Source organism: Castor canadensis, chromosome 5 (genome assembly GCF_047511655.1).
Source record: "Castor canadensis chromosome 5, mCasCan1.hap1v2, whole genome shotgun sequence".
Classification (NCBI taxonomy): domain Eukaryota; kingdom Metazoa; phylum Chordata; class Mammalia; order Rodentia; family Castoridae; genus Castor; species Castor canadensis.
The window spans coordinates 156,690,605-156,709,905 of record NC_133390.1 but is presented as its reverse complement, the minus strand read 5'-3'; the positions used below and the strand labels follow the sequence as shown (position 1 = coordinate 156,709,905).

Sequence of the window (19,301 nt, the reverse complement as noted above, 5' to 3'; positions counted from 1 at the left end):
GGTATCTGCTCCTCCCAGTCCTTCCCACATCAGCAGGCAGCCACAGAAGATGACTGAGACCACAAATGCAGTTTGTACAGGTTTATTTTTCCAATACCACAAGAGACATACAAGAGCAGTGCTTTTCTCTGGGCAGCCCCATGGACAAGACCACTGTCAAACCTTTGAGAGGCCCCAAAGGTCCCAGAAGGAAGAGGAGGACTGCACATGCTTGGGCTCCTGCTCCTGGGTCTTTGGTAAACAGACTCTTGAGCTGACAACTTGGACTTGGCCAATACTGCATTTAAATCACATTATCACCAACTTCTCATTCATGCTTCAGATGACAAAAAAATGCTACCTCAGATTAAGTGGGGGAAAAAAAAACCTTTCACATGAGAGAAAGCTTGCCCAAGGCATATAAATTTTACACTTCATACAGAAGCACTCACACAAGGAAGACAGGCCTAAATTAAACAAGGCAGGAAGCAAGATGAGAGATGATGAATACAGGGGCACCTGCTTGTTTAGTGTGCTGGAAAAGGCAGGCAGCAGACATGGCTTTGTTTCTTCCCACTCTACTGTCAAAAGTTAAGCCAAAAGGAGCCTGGTGGTCCCAGATATTGCTGTTGACAGGTGAGGATCCTGGAGCCAGATCCAGAAGGCCTGCCTAGGGGTCACCCAGAAAACTTACCCATGAGTTCAGAAGCACTTAACACTGGTGGTGGTGGTGATTTGCCACATATGGCAGCCAAGTGGCCATTAAAGAGGAGAACAGAAGTGAGGCGCAAGATGCATTTGCTCAGTGATGTGCAGGTGGGCCAACCATGGCTCTGTGGGTCATGATAGATCCCCTGGTGAAATGGGACAAGGCACCAGGCCAACCACAGGTCGCAAGTTAGTCACTTCCCTCTAAACATCAGGCAGCACAGCACTCAGTGGCTCTGACAATTGGTGTAGAGAAATAAATGACACCTCTTAAATGTAATGATGCTGAAGACGTAAAATAAGGAAGAGACATTCATGTTCTCTGTACAATACATCCATTTACAGAATTGGCCAGTACTGTGTACAACATATAAATACAGGATAAAACATTAGAGGTGCATAGAGCATACTTACAGAAGCCAAAAAGTTCACTTTATACATCCAAGAATAAAGAGTTAAAAATATAAAAATAAGAAACACACTGCTTGGAAATGTAAAATGATTTTCACATACACAGGTGCGTGGAGATGCCCAGTCCCCACAGAGTCTAACGGGACCGGGTGGGTGACAAACAGAATTACCTGCAAACGTCTGTACAGTTCACTCACCAGGTCTACAGAGGGCATTTTCTTAGGAGATTCCTATTCCCCGACCCCACAGTCCAAGCTATTCAAGCTTTCAAAAGGTCGCACTGAGACAGGAAGTCCCAAACTGGCTCCATCGACTGGCAAACGACTAAACTGTGACCCAGAAGTCAGCAGGTACTTGATCCCCCTGGTGGGCAATGCTGGGAGTTACTTTAACCCTGTGCAGCTTCTTCCCCAACCATCAACTCCCCACACAAAGTAGCAGAAGAAAAGGTTTCAGGCAGGGGCAGTGGAAGACTGACTTTCCTGCTCAGGTCAGGTGGTTGGGTTCCCTTGGTGAAGAACATAGCCTTCTTGTTTCAAGTCCATCTGGGTGTCAGGTAGATTCCCCTGCCACACCAAGCTGTAGGTATTCGAGAAGGTCAGACTGACTGGCTTTGCGCAGCCCCACAGGTTGCCCTCCAGAAAACCCCTCCAGCAAGACTGGAAGGGCTGACAGGAAACAAAAGGCTTTAGCACTATAAATTTTAGGGTGAGGCAAGAATGCTCTTGCCTAGAGAGAAAAAAGAGTCTGTTTATCAATGATATTCTGTATACAGATTTAAGGTCAATCATTATCAAAATACACACACTAAATATACAATTTTTCCAATGGCCATAATTTATTATCTCACCACAAGGCACAATACACAGAGCTTTGAGGGTCCAATACAGTCATCATGACAGAACGCACCACAGCCTTGGCACATGATCATGGCTTTCAGGCTGCATGCACACTGGAGTGAGATGCTTTCCACCGTGCTGCTGTCAGTGAACATCTGCAGGGAGAGTGATGCACTGTGGCTTGCACCGAAGTTTGCTTTGTGGCTCAGCTGCACCACACTGCCAGCAAGGCCTTTGGGAAAGGCCGGAGAGCTGGAGGAGTAATTAAAGCTGGTGGAACTCAGCTGGAGTTTAGAAAGTTTCCCATAAAAAGCTTGCTTGATGTTGAGTTGGGAGGGGATAGAAGAAGGCTCCAGAGGCTGACTGAGCCCCTTCCCTGGCTCCCGGGGTAATTTCCAGAAAGGCAGGTCCATGACAAAGGGCATCCCTTGCAGGTGACCCACTAGTTCCAGAGGACTGTGCACACTAGCTTTTCTGTTCTCTGCATTTGCCTTAAAAGAATCCCCCATGAAAACTTTGTCGCTCTTGATGTTGCCAGCAGGTGCTGGGGGTGGCTTTGGAACCCAATCTTCCCTTGTAGTATGCACTCCATCAGACACAGAATTTTTGCTTGGCCCCAACTTCCTACTGGGAAAAACTGGAGGGACCTCAGCAAGCAATGGCATCGGGTCTGCAGGCCTGGGGCACTGAAGGGTTGCAGCCATGTTCCTAGGGCCAAAGAGCTTCTTCCCTTGGCCTCCAGCATGGTTCTGATCACCCAGGGCCCCACCTGTCTGCTCTGCACCAAAGGAGACCACATTTGGAGATGAGGGTACATGTGGTACTCTCGAGGTAGTGAGATCTCCTGGACTTCTGTCTGAAGCAGCACTTGAATTACTACACTGAGTCTCAGCCTGGACTTCTTTTTGCTCTTCAGAAATAAAAGAGGAGAAATGTTTTTTGGAATCCATTTCTTCCAGATTCCCGGAGGTAGTCACTGGATCTATCACTAGTGAGTCTAAACTTGGGACCATCTTGGAAATCTGGGGCAATCCAGGAGCCCGTGTGGCCTCTGCACTGCCAAGACCAGGGCTGGCTTCACAGCTCTCAGGCAGTAGAGGCTCCTTTAATGCTCTTAAAGAACCAGGGCTGCTTCTGCCAACCAGGTGACCGCTTTCCCCAGGCTCATGCAAAGCTCCCATGCCTAGGGACCCACCCAGGCTCTGTTCTCTTGTAAGTGTCAGCTGTAGGGATTCTAGCTTGCTGCCCTTATGGGCTAGAGGGAGAACTTTCTCCAGCGGCAAGTTACCTTGCAGTAATTTCGTCACCAGTGGGCTAGTGGCCTCCACTGTGGACCCGGGCCTGGGTGGGCACACAAGTCTAGGCTGGTACTCAGTATGGGCCAACATGAGGGAGTCGGGGATCTTCTCAGAGACTGCACATACACGAGACACCCAGCTCTGAGAAGCAACCATTCCCTCTGTCCTTGTAACCAGACTCAGGTCACTGTTCACCTTGGACAGTGAGGTGGACTGGTTCCAATCACACTTCTCCTTGTTCACTGAGGCTCCCTTAGTCACTGTGGCTTCACCAGTGTCAGCCTCACTGCTGTCCTCAGTAAGGTGGCCTTCAAAGTCAGAGGCTGTGTCTGTGGACTCACTGTGAGGACTCAGTGCTTCAGAGTCTCCATTGATTTTCAGATTTTCAACATCCACATGCTTGCCATTGCTGCCAGTGTCCCCCTGTCCTCTATGAGGTGGCCTCATCCACAGCAAAGCACTGCTGTCAGGAGGAATCACATCTTCCTTGACTGCCAAACCCCCAGACACCATGGCAAGGAGGGAAGCAGCTCTCTTCCACTCTTCTCTGCCCTGGGGCTGCACAGATGGTACATTCTTTCTGGATTCTGGCTCAGGCTGTTTCACTACCTCATCATTTGACAGGATGGGCATCCAAGGAGCAGCACTGTCGGTCATGAGTGTCATAGTTTTCAAGGCTTCCTGTCTATTATCACTGTCCCTCATGGGTGTGCCTAAGTCACCAAGTCCTAATTCATCATCAAAAGGTCTATTCTGTAGGCAGTCAGTCAATGATGATTCAAGGGCGGAATCAGATGTCACATTTATAGGATCCTTCGTGGTGGGATTACTATCAAGAGCCTGGCCAGTTCCTTCTAATACATCTCCCACTACAGACTGTACACCACTCTCCAGGGAAGCACTGGCTCCTCGTTCCTCGATCCCCTCTTCCCAGGAAGTAGTGCCAGACTCACATTTAGTTCTACTATCTGGATGCAACTTAGGCTGCTCTGCTAACCTCTCAGCCACTGGGGTCTGGGAGGAGAGTGGGGGCAAAGCCTGACACGGCTGGTCCCCAGTGGGAGCAATGGGGGGCTGGGAAGCATCCTCCAGCTCACTTGTGAGTATACCTGCAACCTGCTGCGGTGGGCAGCTTTCCTCCTTTCTGAGAGCAGCCAGGTCCCCTCTCCTGGCTCTAGACATGGCAGTTGCAGCCTGTGTGTTCTCCCCACTCAGAGAACAAGGCGGCAGTAGTTGTGTTCGCTGTAGATCTGACGCACACTCTCCAGGGGTGTTTGAGGCTCCCCTGAGCTCAGAGTGGCCACAGGCCTCACCACCATCACCACTGTTGCTGCTTCTGCCACCTCCCTCATCGGTGGTCCCGCTGCCACCTCCACCCGGGCCACCCCCCCCTCCGATGGCAGTGGTGGCCGCCTCTCGATGGCAGTGGTGGCCTCTCGCCCCTCGGGCCTGCAAAGCACGGGCTTTAATGTCTGCGAGGGTCCTGGTACCAGTCCAGCCCCGGCAGGAGGACTCCGTGATGGGGATGATCCGGGGGCATATCTGGTAAGTGGGCTGACCTTTAACCACCCAGGGTGGTTTGATACGTGAAAGTTGAATCTGCAAGAAAAGCACAAGAAAAGTTTTAACTGGGTGAACCAATCTAGGAAATACAAAGTAAAACTGAAGCACTAGTAGTTTAGATGTCATAGCCTAGAAAATCAAGTAATTTTCCTGAAGAGTAGGCATGGTAAAATGGCACCCCACACCACCACTTCATTCTGAGATGATTCTGAAGGGCTGCTTATGCCACACTTCAAATTTAATTTCTGATGGGACTGTATGAGTCAATATAGCAAAGAATCTAACACCTCACACCGCCTAATAAAAGACTAAAAACCCCAAAGGATTTTGACCTTTAGAGAGAATTTTACAGAGTAAACAAAAAAGTAAAGGACAAAAAAAAACACCCTCACACCCCAAACTTAGTCAGTCTCAAGCTCTTTATGTGAGAAAATATCTTTCCCCATGTAATTCATGCCAGGGCTGGAGGGTCTCTAACCCTGCAAAGAGGGCTGTATTGTCTTATGACCCTCAAAGGAAATCTGGCACCAGGGCCACCAGGAATCAAATAGTCTCATACCCGGATGGGCGGGACTTTGGGCTCCTCTTTAGTGGGCTGTGGCTTTTCGGTGTGAACACTTTCAATTGTGTTACGAAAGGACTGACGATCTTCAAGCCGGGGTTTCTTTTCGGGAAAGGAAGCACAGGTCGCCTGCTCAAAGGATTTCCTCTTCTGATCCTTTGGCTCCTGATCCACAGTGTCCTGAGGCAAACTGGGAATTCTGTCTGGAGATGCAGAGGCACGTGCCAAGTTGTCTGGCTCACTCTGGATCCGGGAATCTACAGGTTCGCTGGGGCATTCAGGACCCTGTGGGCCGGGTGCTGCAGAGAACAGGCCTGGCCGGGGGGGACTGCTCACCCCTGCTGCATCCGGCTTAGCCTCCCCACCCTTGGAAAGCATGACATCTGGTACCACAGAGTTTGCATCCTTAGCAACTCCTGCTTGTTCTGGCTCCTGTTTTTTGTACAGATTTCTTCTGGCTCTGGTTCGGAGATCTGGCCTAGAGCGTTTCTTAAAATGTCCATCCCGCTGACGGGTGGCTGGGCCATGCTGTGGCCGTGCTGATTCTCCCAGGACACGTAAGCCACTCTTGATTTCAGCCTCCTCCTGGCCCATGTTCTGCTGCAATGACTCTTCTTTGGTCAAACCCAATCTGCAAACCAAACTCACAATCAGTTATAGACCAGAGAGGGCATGTCACTTTAATTTCTATGATAACATGCACTCAGATACATACATAGAACAAAAAAGATCTGCAAGGCGCAAATTCTAACCACAGAAAAACACATATGTGTACCACCATGCCCCAGTCCTGGTACTGGGGCTTGAACTCGAGGCTTCGCACTTGCTAGGAGCTCTACCACCTGAGACACTCAGCCAGCCCCCAACCTCCATGTTCTTGTCCCACATATAAGTATACCAAGCTGTTCCTTGGTATCCATGGGGATCAATTCTAGGAGCATCCTCAGATACCAAAATGCATGGATGCCCAACTCCCTTAGAGAATAAATGGCCTAATATTGGCATATAACCTACAAACATGCTCCCAGATAGTTTTGTTTTTTTTGTTTTGTGGTGCTGGGGACTAAATCCAGGCCTGGTACATACTTAAGAGCTCCACCACTGAGTTACATGCCCAGCCTTCCTCCCATACACTTTTTTTTGTGTGATGGGGTCTCATTATGTTGCTTAGGCTAGTCTTGAACTCCTGGGCTCAAGCAATCCTCCTGAATAGCTAGTACTCCTGCGTACTTTAAATCATCTCCAGATTACTTACAATACTTAGTACAATGTGAGTGCTTTGTAAATAGTTGTTATACTGTATTGTTTAGGAATGGCAAGGAGAAAAATCTGTACATACTCAGTACAGATGCAATGTTTCTCCTAAATACTTTTGATCCACAGTTGGTCAAACCCATGGCTACAGAGGGCTGGCTATTTTGAGAGCAACTGTCCCTATCCCCTCAAACACTCAAACTAGGACTCATAGCACCAAGTGCCTTACTTCTGTCCATAGTAGTCTTCAAAGAACTTTTCTTTCCATTGCTCCACCTTCTTTTCCTTCTCCATTTCCTGTCGTATTCTGACTTGCATCTCATGAGTGAATTCACCTAGACAGAAAGAAGACTTTTCTAGTAAATACATTCAGGATATTAATTTCTGTCATACAGACAGCTAAGTTATGTTCTTCTATTCTACTAGGATTTTTCTTTTCTGGGGAGGGGATGGGGGTGGAGGTGGTGATACTGGGGTTTGAATTCAGGGCTTTGTGCCTGCTAAGCAAGCGCCCAACCATTCAGCTGTATCTCTAGCCCTTTTTGCTTTAGTTACTTTTTCAGATAGGGTGTCACACTTTTTGCCCAGGCCAGTCTTGGACCTTGATCCCTGCCTCCACCTTCCATGTAGCTGGGATTATAGATACGAATCACCAAGCCTGGATTGTTTGTTGAGATGAAGTCTCACTACCTTTTTGCCCAGGCTGGCCTCAAACTCTGACTCTCCTGATCTTGGCCTCCCAAGTAGCTGGGATTAAGGTATGTGCCACTATGCCCATCCCCCACCAGAAGTTTTATAAGGACATACTCCTGTCTCTTCCAGTGACCCTCTCCCATTGTGCACTTACTCAGGATAGAGCTAACACATCTGCTACAAGAGAAACTTACTCTTCCTTAATCATTCAAGAACAAGCAATACCTTGATCAAAAAAGCCAAACCACAAACAAAAGAACTATTTTTACACCCTTCGGTAGGGAAAAAAAAGTTAACACAGCAGGCCTGATTGCTTATCAAAAAGCCTCCATTCAAGGAGGGCTCTTGGCTGACATGTGGTAACTTGGAGTTAAAGAGTTCCCACCACCTTAAACTGATAGGAATGGTGCACTGTGCCTTAGATGTCAACAATATGGTTCATGCTGAAAACACATGCTTTTCTTTTAGGAATCAATGCCTTATACTAATACCCCTTGAGAAAAAAAAGAGACTGATGAAAAATGAGTGCTTGGGTTTTAAATACTAGGATACACACAAGACCACATATAGCAGGCACATCTCAAACCATCTGAGGTAAAGTCTACTTACCATCAGCCAGGCGTTCCCGCCAGCTCTGAGCTGCATGGGTGAAAAATTCATTATTGAGTGCACTGCTGCTGAGGCGCAACAGGCCATCTGTCCCCACCTAGGAAGACCAAAGGAAAAAATATATAAATAAGGAAACTAAGGGGAAGGGAGGGGGACAGAGGGGAGAAATGACCCAAACAATGCACGCACATGTGAATAAATGATTAATTAAAAAATTAAATAAATAAATAAGGAAACTTGAGAGAGCAGGAGCCTGCCCAGACACAGGCCAAGAGGAACCATGCATTCGCACCTGTCTGTCCACCTCAGGCAGGAGGAAGAGGAGCTGCTGCTGGAATTGTGATGGCAGGGCATGGAAAGTCCTTGAGTTTATCAGGGCACGGAGGTTGGTGTTGACAAGAATGGACCCGGGTGTCTCAAAATCTATCTCTTCTCCTCTGTTGCGCTTCATTTGACCTATGATTTTTTTGGAAGCAAAAAGAAGGTGTAGATTTTTAGTTTCTCAATGCAAAAAGCAGTTAAGCAAATGCCCGCTGGTGGGAATCTGTGGTGGCAGTATGCAGGCTACCCAGAGCTTTGTCCTGCATACGATCTGCTCAGCAGTGCAGCCCATCCCAACCTGTATATTACTATTGTTCTTTCCAGGTCTCAGTCATTGCCATCAAACCTAAGAACACTTGGGATTGCATCCCTTGAACAACACCGTGTACCATGCTGTATGTATCACAGCCTGAAGAAGATACTCTTTCCATGGAAAATCAGGAAGGGGTGGGTTCTGAGCTTCCCTCCAAGGCTGCAGAACAGGCTCCATAAAGCCCAATTGGAGAAAGGATGGAAGTTGTCTAAAAGCAAATCTAGTTAGAGTACTACAGAAAACCTGCAGAAGCCCTTTGTGAATGAAGTATGATCTATAGGCAGAAATGTACTAACAAATATTCAAAGTCAACTGAAATGTCTCAGAAACCAAGCAAATATTATTTTTACTTGAAAAAAAACCCACTAGACTAGAGACCTATAAGACCTTAGATTGAGCACTGCTGATGAGTTAGAAAAGCAGCAAGACAGCAAACTGAGTTCCCACTTGGGGAATGGTTTATTGTAATTTTTAGAGTCTAAGGCTAATCTTCTTAATGGTTTCATGTGGCCCATGTACAAACATCCTAGTACGTGAGTCGTAAGAAACAACCTTAAAATATCAAACAGCATACTAATATTGCAAATGATGCTACTGAGAGCAGGAGAGGCACAATGTAGCAATACTGAATTTGTTTGCGTTCCCATAATTCAACATGTGCTTCCAGAGAAAAGAAAACAGATGTGGGAATCCTTCACTGAGAAGCTCTGAAGCAATTCTTACTCAAGTACTTCTGAAGCAACACCAAGGCAGGTATGGGCCAGGCCCTATAGGGACAGACTAGGAACGATGTGGTATCATCTCTGCTCACAGGAGTTCACTCAATCTAGCAGAGGTCCACACTGAAATAATTAAAATACAAGGTAAAAACAAACAAAAAATACAGGGACACCCAAGAAGTGAAAAAAAAAAAAAAAAAGACTGGCAAAGGAACTGGTATAAAAGACACTGTCTCCTCACTAGGCCTGCAGGAGCCCCCTTTATAGGCAGAGAAATGAGTGCCAAGCCACTCACCTGTGGCTGGCTTCCGGAAGCCTCTCAGGAGCGGGGCAGGGTCCCGGGCGACCTCGGCCTGGCCACGAATAGCAGCGCTGCCCAAGGCCAGAGAGCCGCTGCTGCTGCTGGATGGGCTGCCACTCTCGCCATCGGCATGGCGGCCTGAGAACCCTGAGGGCACAGCATTCCACTGGTCAAAAGTTATTACATGCCGTACCCATGGCTCTCAGACAAGCTTACTTCTCCCAGCAATCCCTGACATGCTGCCAACAATACTGGGGTGCTTCCATATTCCAGCCCTGGGCTGGTAGACCTCACTGCCTTATGGTCTGGCTTTAAAATATCACCTTAAGAATGCCAAACCGATACCTTCATTTGTACAGCATTACACCTTTTACGAAGACTGGCACAACTCTCTATCAGATGCTTACAACCACTCTGGGAGGCAAAGACAAGGGCACATGACAGGGCCCAGCCCAAGGCCACAGCAGGCCTCACTTCCATAGGATACTGCCTTCCAGACAGGGTGGGTCTCCTGTTTCTGGCTCAATAGCTCTATTGATATCACATTGGTAGGTCAGAGGTTGCTGAAAGAGGGTGGCCAGGAACTCAGGACCTGAGGGAAAAGCACCATAGCCATAAGCCTACACATACCTGATGCAGATTCCACGTGGGCCCCGTTTACCTTCAGAGGAGTCAGGACAACTCGAGGCAGCATTACTCCAGTCTTTTTCTTTTGTTTGTTTGCCTGGGTTCGGGTAAAAAAAGAAAATCAGAGTCATCTGCAAGGCCATTAACAGCACTCCTTCTTGACCCTACCCTACCTACTTTCTTGTAAGAGTTCATGTGCAGACAGATCTGCCAGACAATGCTCACGAGATCCCTGGCCAACGTTACTGAGCTGTGTGCTGGTCATTGTGGCAAGTATCACCCTCGGCTGATAGGAATGCTTTGTTATCTCCATTCTACAGAAAAGGAATTTGCCCACAGCTAATTAAATGGCAAGGCCATCATTCAAACTGCTACTTCCCAAGCTTTTGTTCTCACCACTCTGCACTATACTATACTCCCTGGATGGACAGAATTACCCAGGAATGTAAAGAGAAAAATCAAATCACTTTGCTCACAGACCTAATGTTCAGTTTTCCTACAGCCCTCTTTTAAATGTTACTAAGAGGTAAAGACTATATTTGTTTACTCTTCAAACAAGTTCATAGCTAACTGCTGAAGGAATAAGAGTCCTGTCTTATGCCTGCCCTTATTCATTCTCCTGGCCTCATCAGCAATTCTCCTCCCTACCTGTGAGGAAGCTCGGTAGCTGTCCCTGGGATTGGAAACAGACCGACTCTGAGATTCTGTAGAACAAGATGCATTTGAAGATGTTTCATCAAGAGATACTGAAAAGCAGGAAAACAAAAGTTTAGTCCCTGGAGACTGCCTGGGGCTCTTCCCCCACCTAGCTAGGGCACTTACCGTCATTTTCACCACTCACAGTGCTGGCTTCATTAGACCCACAACTCTCCACATCAGCTGAGTCCTCTGGCTCTTCTCCATCTACTGCAGCCGGATTTCGAGACCATTGCAGGGCATCCTTCTGTGACAGCAAGTTACAATTCAGGTGAACAAAAACCCTACAAATCCTTCAAGTACAATAGGCATTCCTAAATTTATATGCTTTTGGAGAACATGGATTTAGGTTGTGTTTATTGTTTTGAAGTGCTGCTCTACCACTGACCTATACCTACACCCTCAACTCGAGTTAAATTACCATACTCACATCCTTTTCAAACTGAGCTTTTTCTAATCAAGTTTTTCCATAAATATATCATTAAGAAAGCTATTATTGTTATATTTTTGTTTTGAGACAGTCTCACTATGTAGCCCAGGCTGGCCTTGAACTTTCAATCCTCCTGCCTTACCCTCGCCACAAGTGTTCCAATTACAGGTATGCACTACCACACTCAGATTTGTATTTTTGCATTCAATCCTACATTAAACAGTTATAAGGCTTCTCTTACAAGCTATACCATGCTAATTCCTGGGAAGAGAAGTAAGGAGTGGGCATCAGGGCACTATCCTCAAGGTTCTCACCTGAGCACGGGAAAAAGAAGACGGACTACAATACAAAGGGCAGAGACAGAGAGCTGTGGCCCAAGAGAGGGGGAACCAAATTCACTGAGTTAAGAGAAAAGGGGATATGGGGGTACAGACCGTAAGGATCAGGGAGGCAAAGTTTCCAAGGAGATGTGATACTTATACTGAATTTAAAAGAAGTTAGCTATTATGGACATGGGATGGCCATGGGGAGACGTTAGGAAATTCTAAGTGGTGGGAAAAGCAAATGTGAATATGCCCTACTGAAAGTCAATTTATATATATCTATATATCTATATATATCTATATATATATAGATATATATAGGAAGTAGTGTGACTGAATATGGGGAACTGGAGAGAGAAGAGTTAAAATAAGGTAGAGGAGATAAATGTCAATTTTGAAAAAAAAATGTGAAGAGCACCTGGTAAAACATGATTATAGCGCTTTAAAAATACCACAAATTACTGTGGAAACCCACAATAATCTAACGCCAATTTCATGGGTCCCTTGATCCATACTACACATTTAGCTTTCATCGACTTATTTTCATTAATTTTAAGCTAAAATCATGCTGTCTTAAATGACTTAGAAAGAAAATGGTTTTTGATCTTTATCTTTTCTACTAGCCATAAATACAACTCAGAATGAAATCCGAATATTCTTAGTATTAATCTTACAATTATGCTTATTGATTGCTATGTTTTTTGAAATGAAACAAATTTAATCCCTGATTCTTATGGGCAAACTAAGGTAAGATATTTATTAGTGAATAGAGGAGATCTATCACATTGCAAACTTAACCCCGCAAAACTCCAGTTCCGGCAAGAGAAAAAAATCATATAAACACTGCTGGCAAAAGTGAAAATGGCATCACGAAGTTTATACACTGACAATGGGAGAGTGAACTCTAACCAAAACTCTGAGAAAGCATACAGCTAAGCATTCCTTATCCAAGATATTTGGGACCATGAATGTGTTGGGTTTTGGAGTAAACTCCAGTTCCGGCAAGAGAAAAAAATCATATAAACACTGCTGGCAAAAGTGAAAATGGCATCACGAAGTTTATACACTGACAATGGGAGAGTGAACTCTTACCAAAACTCTGAGAAAGCATACAGCTAAGCATTCCTTATCCAAGATATTTGGGACCATGAATGTGTTGGGTTTTGGAGTTTTTTTCAGTTCTTAGAATATCTGTATATACATAATGAAATGTTTAGGATTTGGACCCAATTCTAAAAAGGAAATTCATTTATGTTTCCAGTTACAACTTATAGTACAAAGGTAATCCAGACAGTATTTTCAGTGCAAATGTGTTTCTGATTGTCCCATCTCTTGAGGTCAGGTATGGAATTTTCCAGGTATCATCATATTAACATTCAAAAAGTCTGAGATTTGTGAGCATTTTGGATTTTTGGATTAGGAATGCTAAACATTTGTCATTATGTTTTACTGTATTATATTTCTACAATGGGCTCCAGTGATCACACCTATAATCTGAGCTACTTGGGAGGCTGAGATTGGGAGGACTACAGTTCGTAGCCAGCGTGGGCAAACAGTTCAAGAGACCCCATCTCCAAATAACAGAGTCAACTGGAGGTGTGACTCAGGTGGTAGACCACCTGCTTTGCAAGTGTAAAGATCCTTGAGTTCAAACCCCAGTCTATCTCTCTCTGCTCTTCTCTCTCTCACACACACACATGAAGTCTGAAAACAAAACAAAAGATAATTCAAATATTTCCATTAAGGAAATACTTTGTAAGTACACAGATAGCCATTTGAAATAAAGGTGCAGAATATTTAATGACAGTAGAAATACAGATGATACTGCCAGTGATTCAAGCAGCTGAATTCATACTGTATAATTTGATCTTTTTGGTTTTATTTCTTTGAGACAGTGGTCTCACTTTGTAGCCCAGGCTGGCCTCAAACTCATGATCTTCTTGCCCTGACCTCTCAAGTGTAAGGTTTTCTTTCAAGTATGTCATACCACACCCAGCTCCATCTTTTTTTTTAAACTGAAAATTTTTTGTGTTTGGGAATTTTTGTATTTTAAGCAGGACTGTTGTTTGAACTCAAGAGCTTCACACTTGTAAAGCAGGAGCTCTTGAGCCACACCTGCAGTCCTTAAGGTAAAATTTGCATCAATGTATTTGTACAAAGGTTAAGACAATGTTAGTTATCACTGTCTCTAAGTGATGGAGTTGTGTTTCACTTTCTTTCCAATTTTGACAATTACTTTTTTTTTTTGTATGATCAAGAAAATAACATTTAGCTGGATGTGATAGTGCATACCTACTATCTCAACTACTCAGGAGGCTGAGGCAGGAGGACTGCAAACTTGAGGCTGCCTGGGCAACAGAATGAGAAAGTAAGAGGGGAATGGGGGAGGTGTGGACAGATACCACAAAGAGAAAAAGATGAGAAAAGGAGAGAGGGGAAAAAAAGAGAGGAATGGGGGAGTAAGAGGGGTACACAGAAAGAAAGAAGGAGAAAGAAAAGAGAGGAGGGAAGGAAAAAAAGAGAGGGAGGGAGAGAAGGAGAGACGCAGAGAGAGAAACGTTTGAAAAGAAAAATTTAGGGTGCTGAATGAATTATCAACAGCTAAGCCAAAATAGTCTTTCTCTAGGTCCTAGAATGTAGGAGAACCTAGTGCTGATTACCGATTTCTTTAATTAAACAAACAAAAATGCAGCTTGTTTGCGATTTGAACAATTATTTAGCTTCTAAAGACATACATTTTTAGTAAAACGCAAACAGGAGAACAAGATGTTTAAGGAAATGAAAGCAAGATTTGAGATTCTAATTCTGGATTTTTAAACAATCATTCATCTTTCCATTCAGACTCTAGTAGAAGTTTGGTATCATTAATTTTCCATAAACTCTGTAAGCTTGTCAAAAAAAAAAAAAAAGGGACTATTGAAAATTATAGGTGCCAGAAAAAGATGCCCTAAAACTCAACACTTTATTTTTTAGACTGACACTCTGAATTCTCCTGCCTCAGCCTCCTGAAGTCCCAGGCTCAAGATTTTAACTTTTTTCTTGCAAATATATTTTTCAACATGAAGTTTAAAAAAATTTACAAATAGGTGGTATCTCACTAAATTATTAATAAGAAAAGTGCTATAAAACATTCTTGCTATCATTTTTCCTCCAGATTTATTGTGGTATATTTGTCAAAAATTGAACATATTCAAGGAAGCAACAGACAATTTGATATAAGTACATATTGTGAAATAACTACCACAAACTGAATTAACACATCCATCAATCAGGGAGGGAGGGAGAGAGAGAGAGAGAGAGGGAGAGAGAGAGAGAGAGAGAGAGAGAGAGGGAGAGAGAGAGAGAGAGACAGAGAAAGAGAGAATATGAATGTGTGTAAACTACCTACTGGATGGTAATGTCACATTAAAGTCAAATTTCCCGAGTGCAATAACTAATTGTGCTGCGTAAGAGAATACCCTTAGGTAAGTGTTTACCCATCAGATCCTTACCCCATTTTAGAAAAACTGTGTAATTTACATACAGTGAAATGCACACTGTTTGACAGGTTTGGACCAATGTATAAATGTACATTTCTAAAACCCCCAAAAGTTTCCTGTGCCCCTTCTTAGTCAATCACCACTCTACATTGCCCACCCCATTAACAGTTCTGGTTTTCTAGCCTAGTAGTGCTTTTGCCTGTTGTCAGTCTTCAAGTAAATGAAATCATACAATACATGCTGTTCTATATCTAGCTTCATTCAATCCCCCAGCTGATGATAGTCATGTTTATGATATTCATCCAGCCTGTGTCAGTAGTTTGTTATCACATTTAACACATAACACATACAACCACTTGTTTGTCTGTTGATGGAGACTGATTTTGGAAATTACAAATAAAACTATTATGAACATTCTTGTATGTGACTTTTTATAGACATGTTTTCATTTCCCTTGGGTAAATATCAGGAGCAAAATTCAAGGTCGTAAGACAGATGAAAGTCAACTTTCTAAAAACCTCAGACATCCAAAAATTTACACTTCAACAGTACTTGCTGTATGAGAGTTCCAGTTGCTCCACATCTTCACCAGTATTTGGTGCTGTCAGTCTTATTTTAGCCATTTTGAGTGCAATAGTACTTCATTATGGTTTTAATTTTCATCTGTCCATAAACTAAAGATGTAGAGCATCTCCTTCTTAATGGTGCTGGGAAACAGAACCCAAGGCCTCATGCTAGGCAAGTTCTCTACCACTGAGCTACACTCCAGCACTGTTGAGCACTTTTTTTTATGTGTTGATTGGTCATACTCCTATCTACCTTTTGAAATATCTGTTCAAGTCTTTTGCCCACTGTTTAAATGAGTTGGTTTTTTGTTTGTTTTGTTGGCAGTACTGGGGTCTGAACTGAGGGACTCACGCTTGCCAGGCAGGAGCTCTACTGCCCGAGCCATGCCCACAGACCTTTTTGCTTTAGCTATTTTTCAGAGAGGGTCTCGTGTTTTTGCCTGGGCCTGCCTGAACTACCATCCTCTTATTATGCCTTCTGGGCAGCTGGGATGACAGGTGCTCACCACCACATCCAGTCTTTTTGTTGAGATGGGGTCTTACTAATTTTTTGCCCAAACTAGACTCAAACTTGATCCTCCCAATCTTTACCTCCTGAGTAGCTGGGATTATAGCTGTGAGCTTTGTCTGGAAAGCTGTTTAATATAAATTATTAAAAACTAAGAACATACTGACATTTCAACAGTATATTAGAATTCTTAACCAATATTTTAAAATAAAATAAAAAGGCAGGTACCAGTGTCTCATGTCTATAATCCTAGCTACTCAGGAGGCAGGGATCAGGAGGATGGCAGTTTGAAGCCAGCCCAGGCAATACTTCTCGAGACCCTGTCTGGAAAATACTCAACACAAAAAAGGGCTGACGGTGGCTCAAGTAGTAGAGCAACCTCCCTTGCAAGTGCAAAGCCCTGAGGTCAAACTCCAGTATGGCAAAAAATATGTGTGTGTGTCTGTGTATTTAAAAAGTAAAAGAAACAAGATTAGAAAAGAGATGAGTGTCGTAATTCTTAGACTAGTACAACTTATCTACACTGAAGAGCCAAGAGATTCAGATCTATTAAGAGAATTCAGTCAGAATGAGATTCAAGATCAAATTTAGAAATCAAGCAATTCTAACACCAACAATATTATTACCAATTAATAAGTGTAATTTAGGGGGATGGAGGGAGCGATCTAACCAATGTACAATGTAAGGCTATTCGGAATGATCACAACAAATTCCCCAAGTATAATGAACATAAAAATGGAAAAAGAAGAAATGCAATTTATACCAGCACTGAAGATAAATTACCCAGGGATAAATTCTGCAAATGAAATAAATCATTTGGACTAGGGGGTGTGGCTCAAGTGGGGTAGATGACTGCCTAGCACGTGTCAGACACCGAGTTCAAACCCTAGTACTGCCAAAAAAGTAAAGAAGAAAAAGAAGCAAAATTTAAAACAATCATTTTATGAAGAAAACATAAAACTTTGAGAAAGGTTTAAAACCTAAATAAATGCAGAGCTACATCATGCTCTTGTTTGTTATTTTGGGGGCACTGGGGTTTGAACTCGGCCTTGTGCTTGCTCAGCAGGTGCTCTACCACTTGAGCACACCACCAGCCCTTACACCATGTTCTTGATTAAGAAATTTCAACATTGAAAAGATGCCAATTCTGCCCAAAGTTACTTGTAGATTGGAATTGTAGTACAATTCCAGTGAAAATCTTGACACAAATTTTTGTAGAACTTGATTCTTGATAGAAAAGGGCCAAAAATAGCCAAGAAATTCTTGAAAAACAGGATGAGAAGACATCCTTTTTTTTTTTTTTTCTTTATAAAGCTTTAGTAATTAAATGAGTAGATGAGTGGTTGCTAGGGGCTGGAAGGAGGAGGGGAAAAAGATAAGTCTGCTAAAAGGTATGGGGTTTCTTTTTGTGGTGATGAAAATGTTCTACAATTAGATCATGGTGATAGTTACCTAACTTTATGAATACACTAAAAGGCACTGAAATGGACATTTTAAAGCTAAGATGTTTCATTAATGATGTCTTAATTTTATTATGCAAAACCTACAGAATTAAAACCAGTAAAGCAACCTCTAATTGTACTTGAGAAAAGGCTTTTTAAAAATACATGATGTAAAAAAAGTTCTATTGAATTTGAAATCCATTTGCATTCTCTCACAAGGCATTTTAACATTACAGCTGCCAAGAAAAGAAAAGAGCTGTGATTTTAAAAGTAAACACACTCTTGGAATATAGCTTAAAGAGAAGGGAGGGGGAGGGAGAGAACGATGGAGGGAGTAAATTCAACTAAGATATATTGTAACACATATGTAAATATCACAATGTAGCCCCCTGTACAACTATTATATTAAGAAAAAAAATAAAGAGAAGAAATTGTGCGAGTTCTCATTAATGATAAGAAAGGAGTTTCCATAAACTAGAAATAAAACAAATTCTCTTCTGTGATTTGCTACCCACATCCAGAAGCAAAGTTTCTAGTTAATGGTGACCAAGGCCCATTACCCATCATCTAAAACTCTGGGTCTTGGTGTGTTTTAAAATTCACAATTTCTTGAATTTTAGAATGATGACATAGTACATATATATTAACACCACCAGCAACTCACAATCAAAGAGAATCTTTTTTAAGAAATGTATGCACATACCCGTGAAATAAACAGGCTAAAATAGCTTTGTCAATCTAGGTCAGTTTTACTATCAAATGAGTTCAGATAGATCAGCCTTTACTGCCAAATAAACTGTGGGGGGGAAAAAAACAGGTCAGTTCTTAAAATAGTTTGGATTTCAGAATTGTTATGAACAGATTATAAACCTACTTCATGAATCTGAAGGGATTATCATTTTAAAAAATAGGAGGAGGACCCAGTGTGGTAGCTCATGCCTATAGCTCCAATTACTTAGGAGGTGGAGACTGGGAGGATTGCTATTTGCGGTCAGCCCTCCCTCTGGGGGAGGGGTTTATACTGAGACAAATTCTCAACCAATAAAGCTGGGGATGGTGGTGCATGCCTATAATCCCAGCCATGCGAGGAGTGTCTAGGGCAGCAAAGGCAAAAATGGGAGACCATATTTGAAAAAATAACTGAAGCAAAAAGAGCTGGAAGCATAGCTCCAGCTATGGTACAGCACCTGCCCAGCAAGTACAAGGCCCTGAGCCCAAACCCCAGTATGCCCTCCTCAATTCCAAACATTAGAAGGAATTGCACAGACACTTCAAGCGTGGAAAATTAATGAAAATTTTCTCATCAAACCCCACAGAGAGAAGACCCGTAAGGCACTTCCATTTTACCCAAGCCTGCCACAGTATGAAAAGGTAAGGAAGCGTTTCACTTGAGGAATTTCCACATATATACACATGAAGACTACAAGTAAAAAAAGATGAGTAATGTAAAAAGCAGTGTTTGTAATAGGGAAAAATCAGAAAAATATTACTAATTTACACTGAAAAACTGAGGTACACTGACATGATATGAACAATAGTTAAAAAATACATTTATACAGACAAACAGACCACGTATTTTCCATGTGCACATATGAATAGGAAGATACAAATTAAAGACAGTGGTAGCTACTGGGAAGGAGCAAAGACCACAGTATTAGGT

The 19,301-nt window shown here is 43.2% G+C and overlaps 1 protein-coding gene across 4 annotated transcripts in view; it reads right to left on the bottom strand.

Moving 5' to 3' along the window:
• Positions 1-1,003: 1,003 nt before the first annotated feature.
• Positions 1,004-19,301, bottom strand: part of Asxl1 (ASXL transcriptional regulator 1) — a 75,363-nt gene continuing 57,065 nt past the window's right edge. For all 4 annotated transcript variants that reach the window (XM_074074545.1, XM_074074548.1, XM_074074547.1 and 1 more), the window contains 9 exons: positions 11,020-11,140; positions 10,846-10,943; positions 10,201-10,294; positions 9,565-9,717; positions 8,209-8,372; positions 7,917-8,013; positions 6,844-6,949; positions 5,358-5,991; positions 1,004-4,834 (listed from right to left, as the gene is read on the bottom strand). In XM_074074545.1, the coding sequence (XP_073930646.1) occupies positions 1,940-4,834; positions 5,358-5,991; positions 6,844-6,949; positions 7,917-8,013; positions 8,209-8,372; positions 9,565-9,717; positions 10,201-10,294; positions 10,846-10,943; positions 11,020-11,140 (4,362 nt within the window). In that variant the 3' untranslated portion in view covers positions 1,004-1,939. The remainder of the gene's footprint in view (positions 4,835-5,357; positions 5,992-6,843; positions 6,950-7,916; positions 8,014-8,208; positions 8,373-9,564; positions 9,718-10,200; positions 10,295-10,845; positions 10,944-11,019; positions 11,141-19,301) is intronic.